General features: G+C 44.4%; 2 protein-coding genes across 8 annotated transcripts in view; both read right to left on the reverse strand.

Moving 5' to 3' along the window:
- LOC149321996 (lysosomal alpha-mannosidase-like) overlaps positions 1 to 15165 on the reverse strand; it is a 31628-nt gene extending 16463 nt beyond the window's left edge. Inside the window, exons 1-7 of the mRNA XM_089532592.1 lie at positions 15048 to 15165; positions 6720 to 6822; positions 4665 to 4838; positions 2678 to 2871; positions 2320 to 2452; positions 1665 to 1807; positions 1110 to 1226 (exon numbers count right to left, since the gene is read on the reverse strand). Coding sequence (XP_089388718.1) covers positions 1110 to 1226; positions 1665 to 1807; positions 2320 to 2452; positions 2678 to 2871; positions 4665 to 4838; positions 6720 to 6822; positions 15048 to 15122 — 939 coding nt within the window. The 5' untranslated portion in view covers positions 15123 to 15165. The remainder of the gene's footprint in view (positions 1 to 1109; positions 1227 to 1664; positions 1808 to 2319; positions 2453 to 2677; positions 2872 to 4664; positions 4839 to 6719; positions 6823 to 15047) is intronic.
- Positions 15166 to 25362: 10197 nt separating this feature from the next.
- Positions 25363 to 27350, reverse strand: part of CACNA1A (calcium voltage-gated channel subunit alpha1 A) — a 446503-nt gene continuing 444515 nt past the window's right edge. For 6 of the 7 annotated variants that reach the window (XM_089532659.1, XM_089532648.1, XM_089532678.1 and 3 more), the window contains one exon: positions 25363 to 26310. In XM_089532659.1, coding sequence (XP_089388785.1) covers positions 25654 to 26310 — 657 coding nt within the window. In that variant the 3' untranslated portion in view covers positions 25363 to 25653. The remainder of the gene's footprint in view (positions 26311 to 27350) is intronic. The other variant, XM_089532710.1, reaches the window with a different exon arrangement.

Raw genomic sequence — 27350 nt, forward strand, 5'->3', positions numbered from 1 at the left:
GGGAGCCACCAGGCAGACCCAGCAAGATCAGGGACAGCCTGAAGGAAGGGGCCCCTCCCTCCTCAACTGTCACCTCGGCCTCAGAGGGAGCCACCAGGCAAACCCAGCAAGATCAGGGACAGCCTGAAGGAAGGGGCCCCTCCCTCCTCAACTGTCATCTCGGCCTCAGAGGGAGCCACCAGGCAGACCCAGCAAGATCTTGGACAGCCTGAAGGAAGGGGCCCCTCCCTCCTCAACTGTCATCTCGGCCTCAGAGGGAGCCACCAGGCAGACCCAGCAAGATCAGGGACAGCCTGAAGGAAGGGGCCCCTCCCTCCTCAACTGTCATCTCGGCCTCAGAGGGAGCCACCAGGCAGACCCAGCAAGATCAGGGACAGCCTGAAGGAAGGGGCCCCTCCCTCTTCAACTGTCACCTCGGCCTCAGAGGGAGCCACCAGGCAGACCCAGCAAGATCAGGGACAGCCTGAAGGAGGAGGCCCCTCCCTCCTCAACTGTCACCTCGGCCTCAGAGGGAGCCACCAGGCAGACCCAGCAACATCATGGACTGCCTGAAGGAAGAGGCCCCTCCCTCCTCAACTGTCATCTCGGCCTCAGAGGGAGCCATCAGGCAAACCCAGCAACATCAGGGACAGCCTGAAGGAAGGGGCCCCTCCCTCCTCAACTGTCACCTCGGCCTCAGAGGGAGCCACCAGGCAAACCCAGCAACATCAGGGACTGCCTGAAGGACGAGACTTCTCCCTCCTTTAACTGTCACCTTTTGTATTGTATTACAATTTTCACTGTACACCGCTATGATCATTGTGGAATAGCAGTCTATAAATAAAACGTATTATTATTATTATTATTATTATTAAAACGGGCAGTATTTAAAATAAAGTTTACCAGTCCATTTATATGTTGGGAGCCCACAAATTTCTTGTCCTGATTTCAGCCTGATATGGCATTTCTTTGGGATAGTCCTTGTGAAACTCTAGCCTTGACCCTACAATGCTCAAACCTCCAGTTTCTTCAGCAGTGAGCAAGCAAAGAGTCTCCTCTTCTAAGGCTAGAGGGCTGGGTGGAGAAGATGTCTACCCAATGAGATGGAAGATGGCTGTAACCCAGAATACCTTTGCATTGACGTGCTTGATCAACTTGTCCAGGTTCTTGTACCACAGGAGGGCATTCTCATACTGGAAATCAGATCCCATTGTCATGACAATGTGGTTGGTACGATAGTTCTTGGCCTAAAGGGGACAAGGCTGAGAATTGGTAAATGTGTTCTACTTACTGCACAACTGTCCCTTGCCCAAAAGGCCTTTCTTGTTGACAAAAAATAATGCTCAACACCCAAAGAGCCTCATACCTATTTTCTAATTTTAATTCTTGTAACAATTCTGTAAGGGTAGGGAAATGTGTGGCCCTCTAGAATGTTACTGGACTGAAGTGCCCATGAGTCCTAGGCAGCATAGCCAATGGTGAGCAATGATGGGAACTGCAATCCAATATATGAAGGGCTACATTCTCTCAGCCATTATGTCACACCAGCCTACATTTACAAGTGAGGCCCTGTTTATGAAGTGATCAATAATCTGCCTGAGATCTCTCCTCTTCCAAATTGTATTCTATTCACCCACACCCATTCCATCCTAGCTCAGGACAGGACCCAGTCCCCTTGCTCGAACCTGAGCAGCTGCAGTTCCCAGAAAATAGGTCACGATGCTCTCCACGTTATTCTCTTCACTGTCGTCATCCACAATAGGGTTGTCAGAACAGATCTGATCCCAGCAGAGAGCCATGGGAGGGTTGTAACCATTTGGTAGGACACCTACCAAGAGACAGTTGGAAGAAACAGGAAGGGCAGCACATGCGAGCAGAGACAAATAGGGGTGGATAACCAAGACCCTCCAGATATTGTTGGATTGGAGCTCCCATGACTCTTCATCACTGTCCAGACTGGCTGGGGCTGATGGAGGCTACAGACCAGCATCATCTGGAGGGAAACATGTAGCCCACCCTTACCCTATCCATGTATATACTCTATATATGCTGTACAAAATATATTTACTCCAACCAAGAAACATGACTTGCCCCACATGCTGTAAATCTGCCCAGGTTTATAAACCTGCAACTCAAGTTCATCAAGCATCTACAGTCCACTGGTCCAAAGTCAGTTTCTTTTTGTTTACCTTTACAAACAGACCCAGAAATTGACCCTGATTTATGCATAAAATACTTCAGATGGTTTACAATGAGGTCTGGGAATCTCTAACTGTGAAAAGACAGCATCAGTGTAGAAACTCAAAGCAAGAGATTTTTCACTAAGTTTCCCTTTCTCACCAGTGAAAAGATCTGCAATAGGGGGAGCCAGGCTTCCACTTCCACGCCATAGTTGCTCCATTTCCCGCAAGGTCTCCCGTTGCAACTTGTCCTGGTAATCAATGCGGCCCACAAAGAAGCCATCATAGCCCATCTTGAGAGAATAACAAGAGAAAGAGAGTGAATGCTCAGCAAATGGAGGAAAGGATGCTAATAAAAAATGGAGGCCGCCAATCATGAAGACAGACCAGCTGAAGGTAAATTTGCCAGTCTGCTTGCACAGGCAGGCTGGGAATGGGGAAGGGATATGTTTGTCTGTATCCTTCCAACAACTGTTAAGAAGATATGTGAGCTAAATGTCTAGGAAACACAGGCTGACCTGTGCAAACAATGAGGCCTGCTCACGACTGTGCCCAAAAGGGTCAATGTGCCAGGCTACACGAGGCCGGCCACACTCGCCAAACGTCTCTTGCAGGAAATGGAGACCCAAACTCATTTGATCAATGACAGCGCTGTAGTGAACAGCTGCCTCATCATTCATGCACCAACCACCATTCACAAACTCCAGGCGCCCTGCCAAGAAGTGGAAGCAAAGAAAAAGATGTCAATATAGAATTCAGGATACTTTCTGCTGCTGCCCTGCATAAGTTCAGACAGTATAGCCTTCCCAACTTCTCTGAAAAGATAAGCAGGACTTTATAGGAAACATTTCCACAGGTGAGCAGAGGGGTGTGTGTGTTATTTTGCACCAGATTTGCAGATGGTGTTGGAGTCCAGATAGTGTTGGACTCCAACACCCATCGTCTCCAACCATAATGACCAATGACCAGGACTGCTGGATTTTCCATCTGTCATACCAACATAATATTGAAAGATTGACTAGAACACCTCACAGGTAACTTAGTGTGGGGAGAACACAAAGCAAGAACAACCAATCATCTCCTACATATCTAAAAAAATGTAGGAAGGGATAATAAAATTCCTGTTATGCTGACAAACAAGGCTGCCAAATCACAACTCTCTTTAATTGCCCATTCTGCAAAGGAGGATCCATTTATGGCTATGCCCACTCTTCTCCTCTCTCAGCTATGTTTCACTTCCCCTCTTCTTCTGTCTGGTGGTGAAAGGGGGGCATGTACTTTGTCTCACAGAAGGAGAGAAAGGAATTGAGATTTATTCAAAAAGCATGGCTGAAGAGATAGCTGAGAGCACCCAGCTGTGATCTGCTGCATATCCTTATCTGTGTAAACAGGGAGGAACAGAACAGTGAAATTCTGCCCCTCAAGAATACAGGATGGGAAATGTTGTCCCTCCAGATGTTTTGGAATTCAGTTCTCATCTGTTTGTACATGATGGCCAATGCAAAGAAATGATAGGACTTGAAGTTGAAAACATCTGATGGACCAATCGTCCCTCATCCTGGAAGAGCAGAAAGGCTCCCATACATCTGTTGGTTGAGGAACACTGGTTCCCCCTGGCCTCTCACTCATGGTGGTACCTCCAATCCCTGAGAGTAAACTGCTCCAGACTTTCCTCACTGTCATGCCCATAGAACTTCAGTTCTAGATATTCAGAAGTTTATGGACCTGCCAGAATAAAGGAAGAGGAGAAATCAAAACACAGTCAGGAATGTTTTTGTGGGGGATCCGTTCCAGACCGCCACTGCCCTATGAAAATGGAGACTCGTCAATATTCAAGCCCCATAGCTTGAATGGGGTGCATGGCTATGAGCGCACGCACCATGGGGGCATGCCCCATGGAAAAGTACAGAGGCGCCCCTCTGTGAATATCAAAGTCCGCGGACCTCAACTCCGCAAGAAAGGAGGGGTGACTGTAGTTATATTGCATATAAATAAGCTAAGGGAAGTGAAAAAGGAATAACATCCAAATGTAAACAAATGGGAAGACAGATGGGTGAGAGGAGATGTTATTTATGATGCTGTTTACTGCATTCTTTCCTGGGATATATGCGGGAGATAGCAGGGCTGGAGAAACGCTGACATTTTAAAGAACCTTTTGAAGTGGTCTAAAGCGCCCGGCTGGCAGGGGCAGAAAAAGGTGTTGGATGGGTTGGATTTTAAAGAGTGAATTATTTGGGGAAAATTTAGATTCAACACTAACTGGTCTGCATGCTGAACCTCTGTATGGAATCCAGAATAAATCGTCAGTTAACTCTCACTGCGACATTTTCTTGGCTTTTCTGGTTCTGGGCTTACTCAGCAATCCTGACACTTATACATACCTATATACATACATGTAGAAACACAAATATCTGTGTGTGCGCACACATACCTGTATGTAACGCAAGAGAAAGTGAGGTGAAATGCTGGTCAAAAAACCCAGAAATACTCTGCCTGATCGCTTACCTTCAGTAACAAGTTGTCTCACAGCCTGGCGCATGCTCTCGGTCTGCAGACCCCACCAGCGAGCAAAGAATGCCACTTCCACATAGATGAAGCGCTTGCTGGGATCAGCTACTAACTGTGGTATGACGGAGTCTAGGATGTATTGCACACCAGCATGCTGGATATCATTCCTGACTGCAAAACAACGAAAAGACAGTACAGTGCAGAATTTAGCACGCTGAACTCTGACTTGAGAGATCCAGGTTCTAGTTTCCACTGAGCCACAAAACTCACTTGGTGACTTTGCGACAGTCACTCTCTTGCAGCCTAGCCTACTTCACAGAGCAAGGGCAAAGTTAGTGGGTGAAAGAAAAGTGCACTCACAGGAGGACAAGATAGGCCCGAAGGAATAGGGGGGAAAAAAAAACAAAACAGAGGAGGAATGCCCAAGATAGAGGAAGACAGGATCTCTTATGAATAAAAACAAAACAATCCACCCTCCAGCCACTGGCTAGATGTGGAATAAGAAGGAAATGTCTCTTGTTAAAATCCTATCACCCTCAACCAAACAGATTTCACAATCAGCATCTGCTAGACTGAAAAGGCTAAATGCAACTGTTAGTACCAAGTACAGCAGACCCATTGAATCAATGAAAATTACATAGGCGTTGACTTACTAAGTTCCTGGTGATTCAATAGTCTGCTTTAGTTAGGACTAACTATTGGCTTTAACCCAACACTTCTATCATATTCTGCCTGCTGCAAGCCACCAAGCAGTACAGCCTACCACAGGAGATTCTAAACAAGGGCTTCCATTTCCAAAGACTCTGTTCTGGCCTTGGTAGGCAGCAAGCAAAGGTCACCCATGCAAATATGGCACCCAGAAACAGGATGCTATTATCAGGTTCATCAACAGAAGCATAAGGCAACATCGTTTACCTACCAGCAGATTCTATTCAGGGACAACACCTAACAGCAAACAGGCTTTGTGATGGAGTGGGAAGCTGGAAGATGTCTAGACATGAACAGTACAATTCATATTCTACATATTGCATATGATGGTAAAAAGCATGAGCTACAGGCCAACATAACTGGCTAAAATTTCACTTTGTCTATGAACTCACTGCATGGTCAGAGGCTAGCAGGAACTGTCACACCTCAAACCTCTTTTTGAGGTTGCTTTGGAAAACTACTCTTGTAAGCTGGGGTGGGAATCATGAGGTCATCAAATGTTCTTGGACTGCAACTCCCAACTTTTGTCACTACTGGCTCGGGCTGTTGGAATTTGGCAGTCCAATAACATCTGAAGAGCCACGTTTTGCTTGTCCTTGTTTGAAGTACTGCCATGCTTTGAGGAAAAGTGCTATATGTATTTGCCTGAGGAAGAAGCCAGTGAAAACTTCCAAAGTTTGCATGATGTATTTTATGCTTTGAAACTGGTCCCAACAAAGGTATTACTGCTTGTGGATTTTGGATTTTATTGTATTTTACTGATTACAATTATTATTGTTTGTGGGAAACAAGATAACAAATTTTCACTCAACTCAAATGTAATTCCCTTAATATGTTTTTAATCTAAAAAAAAGAGACTTGTTATTTGGGGTGGCTTTTGGCAACTGAGTGGCAGAAGAGGAAGCAGCTTTTAACAGTTGGGTACTGTGATGTGCTTTTAAATTGTGTTTTAATATCAACATATTAATATTTATATATTTAATATTACAATTCATCTGTGAGTTAACACTGTAGTTTAGCTTTTTTATCTGTACCTTTTAGTTGGTCTTGTTGTGAGCCATCGCAAGTTCCAGTTTTGAAAGCAAAGGGGGATATAAATAAATAAATAGTCTGTAAAAAGGCTAAGAAACACAACCCTCTTAATTTAAAACCTGTTTCAAAGAGGAAATGGTAACTGAATATCCCTCTGGTTTATGCAAAGCCAAGTTCAAACAGTGAGTCAGCATTTCATCTTTGACTCCAACATGAAATACTAAGGATTAGCAAGAAGGGCTGGCATGAACCAATGGCATAAAATGGCCTCTTTCCTCTTATCCTGCTTGCCTCACAGTTTTTTCAACTCACCTCCAAAGAAATACTGGTCTACTGTCTTCAGCCAACCCACGTCATCATGTGTGTGAGGGATAAGATGAACATTGAGCATGTCTGGTTTCGTCACTGGGCAGGACTAAAAGACAAAAGACCCAAATAGTTGCACACCAAAAAAGCATCTCCAGAATCTGACATAAGGAGGCAGGAGTCATCTAAACAGGGGAGACTGATCAGAACTGGAAGGAGGTGGAAAGATAATTAATTGTTGCTAGTTACAGAGGGATGGTTACTACTCACTTCAGGGCTACTGACTAATGCTACGACTAACTAAAAATTTTGTATCTTGCATAAGTTGTAGGCTACACATTTTAGTGAAATAACATTTCATTGACTTACTCACAGTAGCTGAAATCCAAAGTTCCTTGCTACTTATAGAGAAACACAATTCGAGAAATTTCAGAGGAGTAGGAAATGAGTGCTGCCACATTTTTGATCTACACTAAATTGTCAAAAACCTACCTGATCCACCTTTCAAAACTAGGGGAGTGAACAATATTTTTTAAAAACTTGAATAAGGGATTAGAAATGATTAAAAATCATAAAAAGAAACTCAGAAATAAAGCACACACAAAGTAAATATACAACACCCAAGAAAAAGCATGGTAAAATGTCTTCTCCAGGTGCTTAAAAAGCAACTATTTAATGCAGGGGTCGGCAACCCCTGGCCCGCGGGCTGGATGTGGCCCGCAGAGACGGCAGGACCAGCCCCAGCCCGGTCCTGCCACCGCCGCCTTCTCCTCCACCTCCTCCTGGGCCGCACGACTGCTTGACCGCGCTGCCCTCCTCCTCCTCCACCGTGCGGAGGAGGAAGAGGAGGGCTGCACGGCCTGGGGCAGAGGAGGCAAAGGGGGAAGCCCTGCGCGGCCCTCCCCACCTCCGCCTGTGGCCCCGCGTGGCCCTCCCTGCCTCCCCGTGCGGCCCTCCCTGCCTCCCAGCGCCACCCACCTCCTTCTCCTCTGCCTCCTCCGCCCCGCCCTCAGGCTGTACGGCGCATGGAGGAGGGGGGGAGCAGAAGAGGAGGAGGGGGAGCAGAAGGATCTTCTCTCTCCCTACATCCCTACTCGCACTCTCCGCTCTGGTAGCCAAAGTCTCCTCTTTCAACCCAGGATCTCCTCTGCCCCGTCCCGGATCCGTCCCTTCTCTCTTGCTGCCCCTCATTCCTGGAACCTTCTTCCTCTGCATGCACGGCTCATCACTTCCCTAACCAGCTTTAAAGCTGAGCTGAAAAACATATTGTTTAGGGAAGCGTTCTCAGGGAATTTGTGATTGTCATCTGGCTGTCTGACAATATTTGATGTGATGTGATTTGTTTGATATTTGATGATTTTAATTTGTTTTTTCTTTTCTATATGATAATTTTATCTATTCCTCTTTTAATTGTTATTATTTTAGAATGTACGCCTTGGGCAGGCTTTTATATTCTCTTTAATTTTACCGACTTTGTACAACGCTGTGTATAATTACAACGCTTTAGAAATAAAGTTTAATAATAATAATAATAAAGGAGGAGGAAGAGGAGCAGAAGGAGGAGGTGGTGAGTGGCCAGAGGCCTCAAGATTTTTTAAATTTTATTTTGTGTGCTTTAAGTGCTAACAAGTCTCCCTTGCTTTGACAATGATAGTGTGGTGGTGGTGGTGGTGATGATGATGATGACGATGATGATATGAGTCAGCTTGAGAGGCATGCAGGCACTGTTTCAAAAGCCGAGAGAGTGTGACTTTCCAAAGTGCCTTTTCTGTGTGTTTTTGGTTCTTTAATGGTGATATTGATATCAGCAAGCCTCTGAGGCAAGGCCAATGTAAATTGCTGTGATTTTTACAAACTCATGCGCAGTGAAGAGAAACCAAAGTCCCTTGACCAAATACACACTTCTGAGAAGTACACTTGGTGCAAGAACGGTGAAACCACCTTGACATGTTCAATATGCACAGCCATGTTAAACCATGCTAAGTGTTAAACCCAAGGGGTTTGGTTGTGGAATAAGCCTCTGAAATATGCAAGAGGCCACGTTAAGTAAAGCCATGTGAAATGCACAAATGTGCTGTTGTGTGTATTTTGGAATGCAGGTTGGGGGTGTTTGGCCAGAAAGGGACCGAGGAGGAGAGGGCAGGCAAACACCTCCTCCTCCCCGCAGGGCTTCGGTGGAAGCTCCACCCCCTGCATGCAGCCACGCCCCTGGCACGCAGCCACGCCCCTGGCACGCAGCCACGCCCCCAGAGGGTGGAAGCTCCACCCCCCAGCTTCGGCCCCCCAGTTGTCTGAGGGACAGCAACCTGGCCCCCGGCTCAAAAAGGTTGCCTACCCCTGATCTAATGCCTAAAGTCAGGGCACTACTGCATAAAATGGCCTTCAGAGCAGAGCATCCAAGGAAGACTTTAATACAATTTCCCCCAACCTGAGCCCTTTCTAGATTTGTTCAACTATACACCTCATCATCTTCAATCACCTGCAAGACAGCAGTTGAGAAAGGCTGCCTTGGGAAGTAAACAGGTTCGTGTGGGAACTGCAAGTCCTTCAGATTTCCAACATGTGGGGGCCAGGATAAGAAGTGTGATCTAATGCCAAAAGCAGGAGCAAGGGGAAAGATTTGGTTATGAGCTGCATGCATGGTGCTTCTACCATAGCAGATCAACAGGATGCATCTACAGACCAGAAATAATAGTTTAGCCTTCCCAACCTAGCTAACTCCAGCTTCCTCCCTTTTGTATGTTTATGAATATGATCTCCATTTTCAGATGTATGTCTCTCTGCCTGCTAAATTGTTTTTAATTTTCATCTAATGCTGCATTTTATTGTTTTTAAACTCTGATTGTTTAATTCTAGTTTTTATATTGGGGAGGGGGCTGAGAAGGGACTTTAGTATTGTACATATTGTAATGTATTTTTACTGTTGTAACCAGTGTTGCCAATTTCGCGACTTTCACGCAAAAGCGGGGACTTTTCAGAGCTTTTCGTGTGATTTTCACGCCTGGCTCTTTTTCAGTGCATTTTCGGCAACTTTGGCCCATTTCAGCTCCAGCCTGAGAGGGAGGCTGGCTGCAGAGCAACCAACCCTTTGGAGTGTAAGAGTTTTCAGCCAAGAGGGCTGGAGAAAAAACTCTCTCTCTCTCTCTCTCTCCCCCCCCCCCCCCGACTCCCTCTGAGAGCCAGGACGGAGCAAGCCCAACCAACCCCAACTGTTTGGAGGAATAGTTCAGCCAATCAGAGAGAGGACAGTGATTGCCCCCCCCCCTCAGGCATTCTCAGGCTCCAGGGGCAAAGCACAGTGGCTCCAGTGCTGGAGAGAGGCAGGGAGTGAGGGATCTTGGCTGGCTTAATCCCAATTGCCTTGGATTTCCAAGTAAGAAATAAGTTTTAAGGCACACAAAGGCAATAGCTGACAATGGTATCATGGCTTGATCTTGTGGACTTCTGTGTGTGCCTGAGAGTGACATTTGGATTTCTGAATTCCTGAGCTTGGGCAGAGTGCCCCAAGCCTACCTCTCAGGGTCGTTGTTGTACTGTGAGGTGGACCATTTGGGTTGTGTGATGTGAATGTGATGTCCCTGAGTGTGTGTGTGTGTGTGTGTGTGTGTTAGTGATTAAATATGCCTCTGAGCATGGGCAGAGCACCTGGTAAGTTGGCATCCCTGCCCTGTCTTCCCAGAATTTTATTTTGTGGCTCTCTTTTTCGTTCTCTTTTCCATTGCCATCCATACTGCAGAAATAATCCAGTTTGGCACTGCTTCTAACTGCAAGGCTCCCTGCGATGATGGGATTCTGGGCACAACAAACCACCAAGCCCAGAATTCCATGCATGGAGCCCTGGCTGCCGGTAAAAGCAGTGTCTCAACATGTCACAACAAACTACAATTCCCAGGATTCCCTGGTTGAACAAAGGAATTGCCTGCATGCTTTCATATCACAGCCCCAGAGAATGAGTCTACAGGATATCAGTGTTGCCAATTTAAGTCCAGTTCTTCAGCTGCATTTGGATTTAATAATGATAATAATAATGGTGATGATGATAGAGAGATCTTGTAGCACCTTTGAGTCTCACTGAAAAAAAAGTTGGCAGCATGAGCTTTCCTAGACTTAAGCGTATTTCCTCAGATGCATGGGAACTGTAGTTCATTGTGGCACCAAAGCTCTTTCTCACAAAACTACAATTCCCAGAGTTCCCTAGCACTGAGCCAGGGCAGTTAAAGCGGTCTCAAACTGGATTATTTCTGCAGTATGGATTGGACCTTGAGCATTTTTAATAACGAAGGTCCAAAACACTGCAGAAATAATCCAGTTTGTGACCACTTTAACTCTCCTGGCTCAGTGCTAGGGAATCCTGGGAATTGTAGTTTGTTGTGGCACCAGAGCTCTTTTTGATAAAGAAGGCTCAATGTCTCACAAAACTACACTTCCCAGGGTTCCCTAGCACTGAGCCAGGGCAGTTAAAGCAGTCTCAAACTGGATTATTTCTGCAGTGTGTCTTGGACCTAACTCAGGCTGCATCTTCACTCCAGACTCCAGAGACAACCCAGTTTAATACCGTTTTTACTGCCATGGCCCAGTGCTATGAAATCCTGGGAATTGTAGTTTGTTGTCACACCAGAGTTTGCTGAGAGAGAAGGTTAAATGTCTCTGAAAACTAGAATTCCCAGGATTCCCTAGCACTGAGCCATGGCAATTAAAAGGATGTCAAACTGGATTTATTTCTGCAGTGCGGTTGCAGCCTAACACATTTCTATTTGGCACAAAGCATAGAGGGTACAGCCCACAGTTAGTTCTTTTCTTTCTGTCTTCATTTCTTTAGACAAATTACCATAGCAGATCAACAGGATGCATCTACAGAAATAATGCAGTTTAGCACCACAGTACCTGCCATGTCTCAATACTATGGAATTCTGGGATCTGTAGTTCTGTGAGATGTTTAGCTTTCACTTTCAGAGCACTCTGCTCTGGTGCAAATGACAAATCCCAAGATTCCACAGCATTGAGCCATGGCAGCTAAACCAACGTCAAACTGCATTAATTCTGTGGTGTGGCATCAGCCTTATCTGTACTGAAATTATACTGTGAATTAATACCAAGACAATGGAAAAGTGTCTTTCAGCTACCATCTGGCATAAAGTGTATGCGGGGCAGGGGGTTAGACTGGATGGCTGTTGTGGTCTCTTTCAACTCTATGAGCCTGTAAGACTCCCCAAAGACTCACACAGAACAGGCTTCTTCTGGATGATTTACAGTAGAGCCGGAATCCTGTTGTTAGTCCCAACTAGAGTAGATCTCTTGAATCAATGGAACTTAGCTGTCGATTTGTCAAATTAGAACTAACAACAGGATTCAACCCTAAAACTTTACATTCCTCAGCCAGCATACAGTATACAACACACCCAGAAGGCACCAAAGCCTTTTCTTTGGACAGTGAGAAAGCATTTTCATTTGTGAAACTGAAAGGTCTCACATTAGAGCCTCTCTTCTTTTAAGCAGAAGTGATAGAAAAAATTCAGTTACGAAATGTTCAAACAGCCCAGAGATGAGCTTGGAAATGTCACAACTCCCAGAATCTCTCCGTAGACCATGCTAACTGGGAGTTGGAGTGGGAAAAAGTAGTGTTTCCAAACTCTCATCAGGGTGGGGATGTACAGAAGTGCAGAGTGCTTCAACTGGGAAGCATGAGAGAGTGAGAAATCAGATGCATGCAATATGCAATCACTAGAGGGGGAACACCCCCACATGAATTGACCTTCAGTTAAGCTACTTCCCAGAATACAGAGACAGGATGGATTTGTTGCCTGGAGTGGATTTTCTCAGATCGTCATAATGGGGGATGTCAAGGATACATCAGCAGACAAGATAGGCAAGAAGCAGATTAAAGATGAAGGAACAGAAAAGCAGTCTCCTGACAGATAACTGATACTGACTCAGCTTTCCTGGCCTTGCCTCTGCCCTCTAATAATCTACACTCTGAAGCCCTGTCAGAAATATCAGCATACACACAACAGGAATTGCTTTCCAAGGCTGCCTCCTGAAAGGTTGTTCTGGTAGGAGAAACAATGGGATAGGAATGGACAGATACTGTCCAAACAGCCCCAAGGACAGAAGTAGAAGCCTGAAGGAGGTATTTAATCATGCACCTGATAGAATGGCTTCAAAACAGATCAGTTGAAGGGCAGGCAACAAGGTATATCCCAGATGTTCTGAACAGCAATTGACATAATCCCTGATCTGTGGCCATGGTGGCTGGGGCTGACAGGAACTATGGGCCAAAACATCTGGACAGTCCTATGTGAAATGAATGCTAAGGGTAAAAGACTAGGGGCTACTCTGATCACACCCTGCTTGTCACCTCCCAGTGGCATCTAGCTGGGGGTTGCTGGGGACAGATGGACCTTGATCTGATCCAGTCAGATGGTTCTCATATTCTTGGCCATGAGCTCTGCCCCAAAGCTAAAGCCTGAACTGTGCAGACTTGCCCCAATGTAAGCAGCTTCCTTCCTTTCTAAAGAATAATTGCCTGTCCCCGACTAGCGAGTTACCTTCTAGCTTCATTTATAAGAGATCTTCTTGGTATTATTGCACAGTTTCCACCACAGAGCCAGGCAGCTGACCTCAATTAAGGAAGTCATGGGCCTGAATCTACAAGACTTAAGCAGAGAAGGGGAGGAAAGGAAGTCTTGGACATGTCTCATCCACAGTGTTGCCATGGGTCGGGGTCCACTTGAGGGCAGTTAACAACAAAACCAAGATGAGAGCCAGTGTGGTGCACTGGTTTGAGTGTTAGAAGAAGACTCTGCAGACCAGAGTTCAAATCCTTGCTCAGCCATGGAAACCCACTGGGTGACCTTGGGGCGAGTCACACTCTCTCAGCCCCAGAGGAAGGCAATGCCAAACCCCCCCCCCCCGGAGAAATCTTGCCAAGAAAACCCGGTGATATGTTTGTCTTAGAGTCACCATAAGTCTAAAAGGACCTAAAGACAACTGACAACAACAAACCAGGAAGAGACCCTTTTTGTTGCTGTTGTTAACCACCTCTGAGTTGATCTTGAGTCATGGTGACCCTGTGGATGAGACATCTCCAAGAGCCCCTGTCCCCCACTGCTCTGCCCAGCTCCTGTAAATTCATACCTGTGATCTTTTTAATAGAGTCCATCTATCTAGCATGCAGCCTCCCTTTCTACTTCCCTCCACCTTTCCTAGCATTACTGTTTTTTCTTGCCTTCTCAGGATGTGCCCTACTCTGCTTTGAATGGATCCTTAACACTCCACTTACCTAGGATGAGTCTACACTGTGGAAATAATGCAGCTGGATGCCACTTTAAGTGCAGAAGCTCCATCCTATGGAATTTTGGCACCTGTAGTTTGGCAAGCTCTTCAGCCTTCCCAGCCTGAGTGCTGGTGCCTCGCAAAACTACAAATCCCATGATTTTGTAGGAGGGAGCCATGGCAGTTAGGGGCACCAAACTGCATTATTTATACAGTATAGATAGACGCACCCTTGTGAGCCAGCATGCTGTAGCAGTTTGCGTGTTGGGAACCAGACTCTGGAGACCAGGGTTCGATACCCTGCGTGACCATGGAAACCCAACAGGTGATCTGGAGCAAGTCACACTCTCTCAGCCTCAAAGGACGGCAACGGCAAACCTCCTCTGAACAAACCTTGCACCTTAGGGTTGCCTTCAGTCGGAAACAACTTTGAAGGCATGCAACAAACAAAAACAAGGTGTGCCCTTTGTTTTTACTTTACAATCTTCTCTCCTGCTCCAGATCGCCTCCATTTGCCAAATGTCCACTCCCCCCCCCAAAAAAACCCTCCTATTTCCTAGTGATCCCAACCGCGCAGTTTGACCAGAGGTCCTCCATTTCTGCCTTCTGTCCAGGAGGAATCCCCAAATGGAGCAGATCTTTAATCAGGGGCTGGAAGGCCACCTCTCACAGTGGCTGCTTTGATTGTGACTTCCTGCATGGCAGAATGGGGTTCAACTGATTGATCCTTGGGGTCCCTCCCAACTTTAGGATTCTAAGGAGCAGGAGTTTTATATTGACGCTGAGGCTGCATCCACAGTGGAGACATAACGCGATTTGGCACCGCTTTAACTCGTTGTTTGGCTCAAGGCTATGGAATTCTGGGAGAGCTCCGCTCTGGGCCCACAACAAACTCCAACTCCCAGAATTCCATAGCCTTGAGCCAAGGCAGTTAAAGCAGTGTTAAACCGGGTTATGTCTCCAGTGTGGTTGCAGCTTCAGTGTCTTTGGCTTCCCTTGGCTCCTGACCCCTTCTTTCTTCTTGTACCTCCAACACCCCCAGAGCCTTCCCTCCTTCCTTACCTGGTACCCGCAGGAGGCCGCCAGCGCTGCCCCGAGCAAGACACCCCACACCGGACCCAGGAGCCCCATCGTCATCTTCACCAGCGACTCCTTGGCCCACTGGTCATGTGACCCTGCACTCACGGGATGGCTCAGGAGGGGGAGGAGCTCCTGGCACGACACGCCTCCAGTGGGCGGGCCCGGGCGGCGAAACGAAACTGATTGGTGGAGGCGCGCGCGAGGATTTTGATTGGCTGTCGGTGTTGCCAATCTGGTGACTTTCACACCAAAACGGGTACTTTTCAGAGCCTTTGGTGTGATTTTGGTGGTTGGTTTTAATGGTAATTTTGAGAGTTGAAATAAGTATTTGGTGAGATATTGGGGGGGGGGGGATTTGGTGAGTTTTGGCCAAACGTTTGGGGAATTATTGGCAATACTGCTAACCGTTCCAGCCTCACTGAAGTGGAAAACACACTGCAGAAATATAATCCACCTTGAGACTGCTTTTAAATGCCCTGGCTCAATGCGTAGGGAATTCTGGGAAGTGTGGTTTTGTGAGGCATTTAGCCTTCTCTCAGAGCTCTGGCGCCACTATAAACTACAATCCCCAGGATCCCCTAGCACTGAGCCAGGGCAGCTAAAGCAGTCTCAAACTGGATTATTTCTGCGTGTGTTTTGGACCTGACTAGCGACCTTGGGCAAGTCACATTCTCTGGGCCTCAGGGGAAGGCAATGGCAGCGTTTCCGACTTACGGCAATTCTATCCTGGGGTTTCCTTGGCGAGGTTTGTTCAGAGGTTTGCCATGGCCATCCTCTGAGGCTGAGAGAGTGTGACTCACCCAAGGTCACCCCAGTGGCTTTCATGGCTGAGCAATCAAACCCTGGTCTCCCGAGTTGTTGTCGTCCAACATTCAGACCACTACACCACACTGGCATACTTACTTACTTATCATCATCATTATTATTACTTATTATCATTGCCTTCCCCTGAGGCTGAGAGCATGGGATTGACAATCCAGATGTTGCACGTAGAGAGATCTTGTACACCTTTGAGACTCACTGAAAGCAAAAAGTTGGCAGCAGGAGCTTTCCTAGGCTTCAGTCTACTTCCTCAGGTGCATTTGGAAGTAGACTGAAGTCTACGAAAGCTCCTGCTGCCAATTTCTTTCTTTCAGTGAGTCTCAAAGGTGTACAAGATCTCTCTATGTACTGATTCTACAGACTGACACAGCTATATCTTTGAGTTCTACCAATCCAGATATTGTGTTGGCCTTCCAGATGTTGTTAAATCACATCTCTCACAACACCTGCCATTGAATCCACTGGTTAGAGCTGGATGGAATTGCAGTCCAACAATATTGGGAGCCTCAGATGTTGCCCACATAGATCACTGCCTTATAGTTAGGCTTACCATTTTGTCCCAGAAAACCAGGAAAGAACCCAGATGGACGGGTTGGAAAAGTGTCCCCGCCAGATGGGCCGGCTGAAGCAACAGACTGCAAATCCTAGAATGTAAACCAATAGATATATATATACACACACACACACACACATATACATAGACATACATAGATATATATATATAATTGAACAACACCTGAAATACAGTGGGCCCTTGGTATGTCCACTGAGGTGTGGTTCCAGGTCATCTCCCTTGGATGCCAAAATCCATGGGTGCTCAAGTCCCATTATAAAGTCTTGCATAGTCAAATGGTATCCCTTCTAGAAAAAACAGCAAGATCAAGGTTTGCTTTTTGGAATATAGGGGGCTGACTGCATGCAATGCCCAGTATCAAAATGTGGTGTGTGTGGCTTTTTAGAGGCAGAGCAGGGTTTTGATAACCCACCCCGATCCTGTCTTGAATATTTTTGACACAGTTTTGTGGAAGAGAATGATGGGAGCCCTACTTATAATGCAGACTGGTACTGTAATACACATTTTCATGAGCCTTTGCACTTGTTCATAGATTATTGGAAGAGGAATGAGGGACAGATTTGCAGATGACATCTGATTATGCAAGATGATTAGAAGAAAACAAAAGACTTTCAAGAGGTTCTCTCCCAGACAACTGAATCTGTGTTAAAATGGCAAATGCAGGTCATTTTGAGCAAGTTTAAAATTACAGACCATGGGGTAAAAAATCCATATATATGCTGATAAGATCTAGGTTGGGAATGGATCAGGAAAAAGATTGCAATAGATAGGTCAAAGAGCCTGGCTGCTGTAGGCAAGGCAAATCTGGTGAGGTCGGGAGGTTCATTAGAAAAGGAACAGAAAATAAAACTGCCTTTGTACAAATCTGTGGTCAAGACAAAGGGCTGCATGTCAAGAAAGATATTGTAGAGCTGGAAAAGGTGAGGATGAAGGAAACCCACATGATCAAAAGACTGAAGCAACCCCTCTGAAAAAAGGTTACAATACCTGTGGCCTTTTGGCTTAGGAAGAAGATGAGTAAGGAGGGACATGACAGAGATGTATGAGAGAATCCATAATGTCTTTAAACATCAAAAGTAGAGGTTTTCCTGAGAGCCAGCACGGTGCAGTGGTTTGCATGTTGGACTACAACTCTGGAGATTAGATTCCATGTTCAGTCATGGAAACCCACTGAATGATCTTTGGCAAGCCACATGCTCTCAGCCTCCCTAAACCCCATGATATGTTCACCTTAGGGTTGCCATAAGTCAGAAGCAACTTAAAGGCAGATAGCAACAAACAACGAAGCAAAAGAAGCTGCATGCGCACTGCAGAAATAATCCAGTTTGACCACTTTAACTGCCATGGGTCAATGCTGTGGAATCCTGGGAACTGTAGTTTGTTGTGGCACCAGAGCTCTGGCAGAGAAGGCTAAATATCAGACAAAATTACAGCTCCTGTAATTCCATAGCATTGAGCCATGGCAGTTACAGTGGTGTCAAACTGGATTATTTCTGCAGTATGGATGCAGCCTAATAGGAATTCCCAAAGTCATCCAGTGAAGCTGAATAGTAGGAGAATCAAAACAAATAAAAGAAAGTGCAGCCAGCCCTCCTTATCTACGGATTCTTTATGCATGGATTCAATCACCCGTGGCTTGTGTGTATTCCAAAAAGCAAAGCTTGATTTTGCCATTTTATATAAGGGGCACCATTTTACTATCCATTAAATTTAATGGGCCTTGAACATCTATGGACTTTCATATCCACTGGGGGTCCTGGAACCAAACCCCAGTGGATACCAAGGGCACACTATACATCTAAGGAAAAGAAGGGAATTAACTATCACAAGATGAGGTGATAGCTGCCAACTTGGATGGGTTTAGAAGAGGACTGGACACACTGATGGAGAACAGGACTATAAAATCATGATCATTCCGTATTGCCTGCAGCCACAGAGGCAGCTGCCTCTAAATATTGTTTGCTGGGGAACATGAACAGAAGGATGTTATTGTGTCTCATGTCCTGTGTATGGTCTTCCCTCAAGCAACTGGTTAGCCACTGTGGGAGCAGACTAGAAAGGCCTTTGGTGGTTTGATCTAGCATGACTCTTCTTAACTTTGCCCCATTAACATCCCTGTTAAGAATATCATATTGGATATTTTCTGTTAACACCATTGATGTAGAGTAACTATGGAAGGTCTTTGACAAAAGGAACAAAAGTACACCATGAATCAGAATCCATGGTCTAAAAGACCCTAAATTTAGTCTACTCGTTTTACTTTTTACATGGTTATCAGTATTAGAGATGTAAAGGTCTGGAAAAAGCCATGAAAACAGACCAACCCCCCTGTCCCATCTTCTGAAGCCTATTTTTTGGGGGGAGGGGAGATGGGGGGAGGGAGAAGGAGTATGAAATGGTTTATTTTACAATTATAAATAAAATGTTTAAGGCAAGGTGTTCACTTATTTTAAGTTTTTTATGTAAGACTATGTACAGTATCAGATCATTGTAATGCTTGGTTTTGGTTTTTTTTCCTCAATGCTTTTTATGGAAATGGTTTGTTTTAGATTGGCAAATACAATGTTTAAGACAAAGTGCTCACATATTTACTTCCCCAAAACCATTTCTCAAAACTATATGTAAGACTATGTACAGTATCAGGTCATCAGGCAATGCCTGGTTTTGGTTTCTTTTTCTCAGTGCTTTTTATGGGAATGAGTGTGTTATGCCAGTTTGACACTATGATACATTAGTGGGGACAAATATTTTCCATTTTACAGATGTTGATGGATTCTTCTGTTTGTATTCAGGGGTGTGGGGTTGCTTGCCCTTCAGCTTGGCAGAACTGAAGATGTTCCTTATTATTCAGGTAATCCTTTCAGTTGAGGACTTTATAGCTTAATTTGGAGCAAAAATTGAAATGTTTAAAAAGTGTTAAATTTGCAATAATTCTGAATAATAATTTGATATACTTTAAATATATCAAACACAATAATTATATGTCACACCAAATTATATACAATGCATTTTATGTTCCTAAAGAAAAAAAGTGACTTTCATCCACTAATATTGAGAGGGACATAATAATGCTTTCTGCTTCTGTAACCTGCTTGCTTTAAGGCCTAGAGGTTAACAGACCAAATAAGGGAACAGGAAACCCAGAGTGAGTGTGCTCTGAGATGCAAAGAGCAGTGATTTACAGTAGACTCATAGAATGAGCTAGAGAGTAAAAGTGCATGGGCTATGCACCCCTCCCTTTGCCAGAGCTTTGAGAATACAATGCTCTCCCTTTGCTGTGGTCTTGAAGGGAACAGGATCATCCTAGTCAAGTATCTCTTTGCATTCCAGACTCCTAGCAAATGTAATAGCAAATGTAATAGCAAATGTAGAGCCAATAAGAAAATGCATGACCATTGTGTGGACAGTGAACACAACCAATCACTTGATGTTTAGACAATAGCCAATTAACTGCCTGTTGTATAATCATGTGTGTACTAAATAACCAATTAAGCTAATGCTATGTAAACAATGAACTGTGTTTTGCTATAAAAACTTTTGGAAATGGCTATTGGGCGCGGCAGCAATTTTATCACCATCTGCTGGTGTGCTGTCGTCTTGGCCAATCAATAAAGTGCGTATTGCCTATGGACATTTCGGGTTCTCGTATCTTCACTCAAGGACACTCCTTTCAAATGAACATATTGGGAATGTTTCCCTAACAATATTACATTTTTCAATGTTTTTGAACATTTCTGAATTTTTCAACAACCTCCCCTCCAAAATACCCAGAGTTTTGTCCCATGGCTTCATATTTTCTATAAATTTTATATAACCAATCAGTATTTTTGCCACAGTATTTATCATATATCAGCTAGCAGAATGCAACTGTTTCATGACCCCGCCCTTCTGAAATGCAAACTTTTTTCTTAGAACTGTATAACATCCAAATAACAACTTATTTTTGTCAGTCTGCATTTGGATTTTTTTGAGCTACATCTGAGGCACTTTCAGTTAAAGGTCTCTCACCAGTTGTAATTTACTTATACAATTATAGCATGACAGTCTGATCCTATTAAGGGAGTGAAAGTCAAGCTTGCAGTCTTCAGGGAACCCTTCCCATATGAATGTCCAGATGAGGAATCTCTGTGTATTTCAGAGGAGCCAGCTGTGGAGTGTACATGCCCCCCAAAAGCATGAATTGCAGGGGAAGACTGAAATGCTAGGTAAGCTGTTTTTCAGGCAGCTGGTCCACAGTGAGAATCTTTTACATGAATCTGAAGGAATCCAGGATTCCTTGAATCATGGCATGAAAAAAACATAAGGGGTAAAATTGTCTTAAGAATCACACAGAAAATATTTCTCACAGCATTTCACACTGATGGTCAGACTGTGATAGGAAATTTGCTTCTTCTGAACAGCCTGTGTTTCTTATGGTACACTTAAGATCAGTTAAATCAGGTTAGTGACCTTTACTGCACTCCAACCCCATCTCTTTCGACTGAGGGATTGAAGATCCTTTGCCATTTGTCAACTAATCTGTATTCTTTCTAGGGTCCCTTGGTCACCTTCTGGCCACCTGGGCATCCAGCTTGTGATGGTGGTAAAATCCAGACAAGGAGAGTTAACATCAATACTTAAGTGGAGTGTTGATGTTAACTCCTGTCTTCTGTTCTGTTGTCTTCTCTTCACTGTCAGAGCACCTGAAAGCCAGCCCATGTCTGGGCGGATGGGCATTGTGAAGCCGGCTTCCGGGTGTCTTGGGGCATGCATCACCTGCATGCCATGCTACTAAGCCAGCTGGAAACTTGTTTGCTGGTCTGTTTTGCCCCTTAGTCACCAAAACAATTCTGGCCATAATGTTTGCATCTGCATCTGTCAAAGAAATCAGCCTCCAGTATGTAGTTTTCCTTATGTAAAACTTTGGCTAGTTTTGGAATAGACTTAAGTTTTGAATACATCCAAACAGCAGGTGATGCATATTTAGGGACACATAGTACACTCACCTCCTCCATTTATCATCTATTATTGTGCTCACATCTGTCCCCTTTCTGCCAAGTTTCCATGTAAAGGAGATTATTCTCCTTTCCCAATTTGGTGATAATTTTCTAGGTATCTTCACTAGTAGAAAGGTAGTGCTCCATGATGACTTCCCACGTGGCAACTGATGCTAGCAGTTTCAGACTACTACCATATTTTCTGGAGTATAAGACGACTGGGTGTATAAGACGACCCCCAACTTTTCCAGTTAAAATATAGAGTTTGGGATATACTCACCATATAAACTACCTCTCTTCCAATGCACACCAAATAAAAATTAAAAAAACATCAGATTTGATTTAATATGGTAATTTTAATTCAAATGCTTATGACATGCAGGTACTTAGCAGGAAAACTTGTTGTATGCAAAGCCTGCTTGGATTGGTCAGCTCTCCCTGCCTGCCCAGCCCTCCCTGTCTCCAAGACTATCAGAGCAGTAACATAAACATGGTTCTTTTTTTCCATACCTGGGTGTCCCGGATGCCTGCAGCGTGCTCTGCCCTTCACTTACACCTTCCCGGTGAGGCACCCCCTCACCTCGTCATCAGGACCGTGTTAAGTCACTTCTTTCCACGAATCCTTGTGAGTGGATTTTCTTCTATCGTACTTGTACAGCGCCACCCTTGCTGCTTTCATACGGTCGCTGTATATGGTGGGGATGCAGCCATGGCGGTTTTTGAGCTCCCCCCACCATATACGGTGACCGCAGATACTCCAGTCCAGCCCAGAAGTTTCAGCGCCTGACCTATAAGACAACCCCCAACTTTTGAGAAGATTTTCCTGGGTTAAAAAATAGTCTTATACGCCAGAAAATACAGTAATTGGCTCAGACATATGGACTGCCAGAATTGCTCTTTTCTGTGATAGAAGGAGCTGTTTCTGTGAGTGATTGCTTTGAAAAGTATCCAGAAACTATAGTTCATGTTTTGAAAAAATCTCCCAAAATGATTAAACCTTATTATCATGTCTGATAAGCTGACATGGACTGAATAATAATACATGCTGTAAACCTATTAAAGTTAATCTACAAACATGCCATAAGGGAAAATGCTGGACACTCTTGTGTATATTTTGGGCCATATCATGTATCCCTTCAGCAAGCTCCAGTCTATGTCAAAACCCAACATTTTGATTGTTAAAACCCTTTATATGAGATAGAACTGTTGACATCTTTCCTCCTTGATCCTCAGGAGGTCAAAGGCATTATTTAAATGTTCTCATTTTAATTCAGCCTGTTGGGCTACAGATAGCAAACCGCTTGCACCTTACAGCATTATAAGAGACCAGAGATGCACATGAATTAACCCTGTAAAAGAAAGTGATGTGGTCTCTAGAATCCTTAAATCAAGGCATGGTAAACATTTTATTTGCAATTTCACTCACAAAGAAAATAATGTTATAAAAAGTTGTGAGAGAGATTCTGCACATTAAATGTTGCGCTGCTCTTTTTAAAATAGCTGGATAACAGCTCCTCAGTGACTTTATTACAGTGCCTGAGTGACCATCCATGAGGAGACTGGGATGCACAGCATGTTTTGCTTTCTGCCCTGAACCACCATCTGAGTAATGTGATTCCAGAGAAGAGAGGTGCAGCTACTTCTTCAGTAGCACCATAAAATCTCCCACTTTGTTCAGCATGGTATGTGCAGATATTGTTGCTGTTGAAAGCACAGCTGGACCCAAGATAGCTCTTTGCTCAATGCTAATGTTTAGATTCTATGGAAGGTATTTAGATTCTATTGAATGTATTAGATTCTAAATTTTAGTATGTTACTCAGCCCAGCTGCGTTGCAGAATTCTAAGCCCATTTAAAAAAACAAACTCAACCTGTGTTTGTCTGAACAAATGAGCATTCTGCAATGTTGAATGGAAGCAAGGGGAAGGTTGTAGAAACCTTTCCTTGATAGGAAAGTTATTTCTAGGATAGAACAGAATGTTTGTTCCTAGTGTTCCTTTGTGAGACATTAAATTTGAAATGATCTGCTTTCATCAGTAGGAGGTGCACCTGTTGGTAAGGATAATGGCTGATCTCTTTTACTAGTAAATATAACTGATTTCAGCGAGATTCCACTACCACACAGCTGCTTTACATGAAATTCCATGGATGTGGCTTTTCCCTCTGCTACTAAAAAAGAGGTTGTTCCTGAGGCTATCTTTGACACCAGTCTGTACCGGGAACTTACTTGTTGGGGTAGACTCAAAATTGCATGGAAGGATGTTTCCACAGATATACCAAACAACCCTGAGGAGTGCTTTATAGCTACACTTAAAATAGTATAGTTTGTATTTGACTAACATTTGCTCCCAGTCCTCTGTCACACAGAAGCCAAACCAGGGCAAAATCTCACATATACGTAGAGAACGACGGGCAAATATGAACACATAATGTGTGAAGTGGCCCTCCAATAACACATGGAAAAGAAACAGTTGCCAAATCCAATTTTCATATTATTCTACCATTCCTGTTATGAGGAATTATATAAATCTGCTGTTCCTGACATATACGATTTTAATATGGCAACAAGTTAAGTGACCATATGGTCACTTTTTCTGTATATATTAGTGAATTTCATTTCTCCATCTTGCAGAGTCAGTAGTGAAGAGTGAAGCTAATAATAATTGCCATAGGAATTGTATATTTAGTAGCCTCTTCAGCATGTATCACAATGGATGGTTAGGTAAGTGATCTTGTTGTGAGTCAACACAGACACAAATGTATTTGGGAATAATTAGATTTTTTAAAAATCCTGCATCCATTTCTTGTTGACCAGCTTCTGCTTAACAATCTGTTGTTCATGTTCTTCATTTCAGAAAGTAACAAACTGCAATACTTCTTATCAACCATGCATAGCTATACATTTCCCTTCATGCAATACCATATCATTGTAAGAAGGGAGAAGGGTGGGGGGCGAGAGAGAGAGAGAGAGAGAGAGAGACCAAGATATAAGAAAATTAACAGTAAAGCACATTTCAATCAAAAATTCATTTTTTTAATATTTTGGTTTTTTTGTTTTTTTTTAAATTTTTTTTCATCATTTGTCTTTTTACCTTGTTTCATGCAATATTTCACAGTCCCAATCCCACAGGTTTTTTTTTTCATTTTTTTTTCAAACAAGTAGGAAAAAAATAAAGAAGCTGAGGAATTATTAATTTTTAGATGTAATTTCTTTTTCTTTTTCAAGCAGGACCAAAATGTTGGAAGAAAATGCTTCATTTTTATCAATTATTTTTGTCCTTTTTTTGTTTTTTTCTGTTTAGTTTTATTGTTTCTTTTTTTATCTCTGCAGGCAGTAATATTAGGGTTTGGTATAACCAGCAAGCACTCTTTTGTGTGTGTGTGTGTGTGTGTGTGTGCATGTGTGTTGGGTGTGTTTGTTTGCGTGCGTGTGTCCCTCTTAAAATGTCAGGCCACAAACTTTTTTTAAAACTTTTTTTAAAGTTTACCAGGTAAATTGAGATGATAAAACTCATCAATAGAAGCCCAGAAAAAAAAAATATTTTTTTGGTCTTTTTGTTTCATTTTACATTTTTTTAAAAGATTTATTTTGTTTGTTTTTTAAAACTTGTCCACAATGTCTTTGCTGAGGTTGGCAGACTCCTTTCTGTTTCTCCCACCCCTCTCCCTAGGTAAAGTGGCTTCTGGTCTCGTTTCTCAGAGGCATAGTGAGCTACAAACAGTGTGGGGCTCTGGGATGGCACCACCTCCCCACACCCGAATGCATGTGTCTTTTGTAAGTTCTGAGGAACGTCCCTCCCTCCCACCCTCGAATCACCACACAACTTGATCTGTAAAAGATAAACATGCTTGGATCTCCCAGACCCTCACTTCCCTAGCCACCCCACCCTACCCCAAACCCTTCCCCCCTCCCCCCAATCCCTCAACAAAAGATTAAAAGTTTCTTTCCATTGCCCACAATTGCAGGGTAATCCTTTTCTTCTTTCTCCAGGATGCCTTCCCCATCAGTTAGCAGTTCACAGTTTCTTTCTTTCTTTCTTTCTTTCTTTCTCTCTCTCTCTCTCTCTCTCTTTCTCTCTCTTTTTCCTTTTGCAGGTCTTCCTCCCCACCCTCCCCCAGACTGGGAATTTCACCCCTTTTGGGAATGTGTGTGTGTATGTGTGTGTTTAGTGTGTTTTGCGCGTGTGCGCCGCGTGTAATGTGAAACCAATTCTAGGCTAGCAGCAGTCATCCTCGTCAGTTTCGCTATAAGGTTCGTGCAGTCCTTTGCGTGAACCTGTCCCACGCGACTTGGCTGGTCCATGCGAGTGATAGTATCCATTGGGTAGACGCCGCCCATGCCTGGAGGGGGAGAGAGAGGAAGAGCCACCGCTGCCCACCCGGGAAGTTCTGGGCGAACGTCCTGAGCTGCTCCCATGCTGCCCTGTCTCATAGGAGAAGGCTTCCTCACTGGCTGGGCCGGCATAGTCCGGACTCCGGTAGTAGCCACTGCCATGACGAGGTCCCGGGTGTGGCTCAGAGACGTGAGGGGCCGACCACCGGCTGGTGGTGTGGCGGTAGGCCCGAGGCGAATCGTTGCGTGGCGGGACAGTGTGCCGCTCCATAGCCGGAGACCTGCTGCGACGCTCAGTGACGTGGTGCTCGGCAGGTAGCGAGGGATAGCGCCTCGGCGCAGGGCTGGCTATTCGGCCGGAGTGCTGCCCGGACTGTGGTTGCTGCTGGGGCCCTGTGCTGACGCCCTTACGGACCACGGGGGAGTAGGAGATATGTGGCCGGGGTGTAGAAGGGGTCTGTGGGAGCTGGCGGCGTCCTCGCCTCGGAGTGCTGGTGCCAGACGTTGAGAGGACTGGACTCCCACTTACGGAACTACTGCCCTACACGAAAATTGAAACAAAGGAAATCAAAAAGAAAAAATATACAAGGAAAATCAACCAAGAAGAGACAAGAGGAAAAGTGGGTGGAAGGGGAGGTGGTGGTGGTGGTGGTGGTGAAGGAGGAGGAATGGTGGGAGGAAGGTGGCACAGAGACAAGGACAAAAAAAGAGGGAAGCAAAGGAATGAAAGTAATTGAATGGAGAAAACAAGTAAAGCAACAGCCACATCAGGGTGGATGGGAGTCAGAGGGAGAGGGGGACAAGGGAAACAACAAAGAAGGGCAATAAATAATAATAATCATTAATAAGTTTAAAAAAAATGAACGCAAAACAGAAGCAAAAAAAGAGAAATGAGAAATGGAGTTTTTGTAAGTTCCAGGGTTTAAAAAGTAGCAAAAAGCTTTCAAAAAATTACTTGCACGCTTCCAAAGAAAGAAAGCAAAACAAGAGGGTGGGAAAATTAATCTATTAAAATAAAAGAAATTTTAAAAAAGGTTTGAAGGAAAGAGACGGGGCAGGAGGGAATTTGCAAAGCATGGGACATACTGCATGTTATCAAAATGTGGTTAGGGGTAAAACTTAGAAAAGAAAACTATTTGGTATTGAAAAAGGAAGTGATAGGTCGGGACATAGAGGCAGGATTTAGGAAGTGGCAGGGTTGGGTGGGACTGGGGATCTAGCAAGGAAAGACAAGGGAGAGCACTGGGTCTGGAGAAGTTTGGAACACAGCCGAACTCTTAAGGGAGGCTGCTGAGTGCTGCTGTTCTGTACCTCAGGAAGGTTTGATCACATGTGTCCCCCCCACCATTGGAGTTACTTAGCTGTTAACAGCAAGGTCAGTTACTACTCTTGTGACATACACTTTCCCCCATGTATTTTTGTCTCCAGCAGCTTCACCGTCTACTCCATTGTCAAGTGGTCCCCAAGAGATTTCCCAGGGAACATGTGGTCCATGGAGCAAGGATTCCTCATCCCTGTCAGTGTTACAGTATGGTTTTCATAAGTAAATGTTAAATAGTGTCACTCATATTATGGAAAGTA

The sequence above is a fragment of the Sceloporus occidentalis genome, unplaced genomic scaffold (genome assembly GCF_023333645.1).
Source record: "Sceloporus occidentalis isolate IW3139 unplaced genomic scaffold, rSceOcc1.0.p SCAF_1, whole genome shotgun sequence".
NCBI lineage: Eukaryota > Metazoa > Chordata > Lepidosauria > Squamata > Phrynosomatidae > Sceloporus > Sceloporus occidentalis.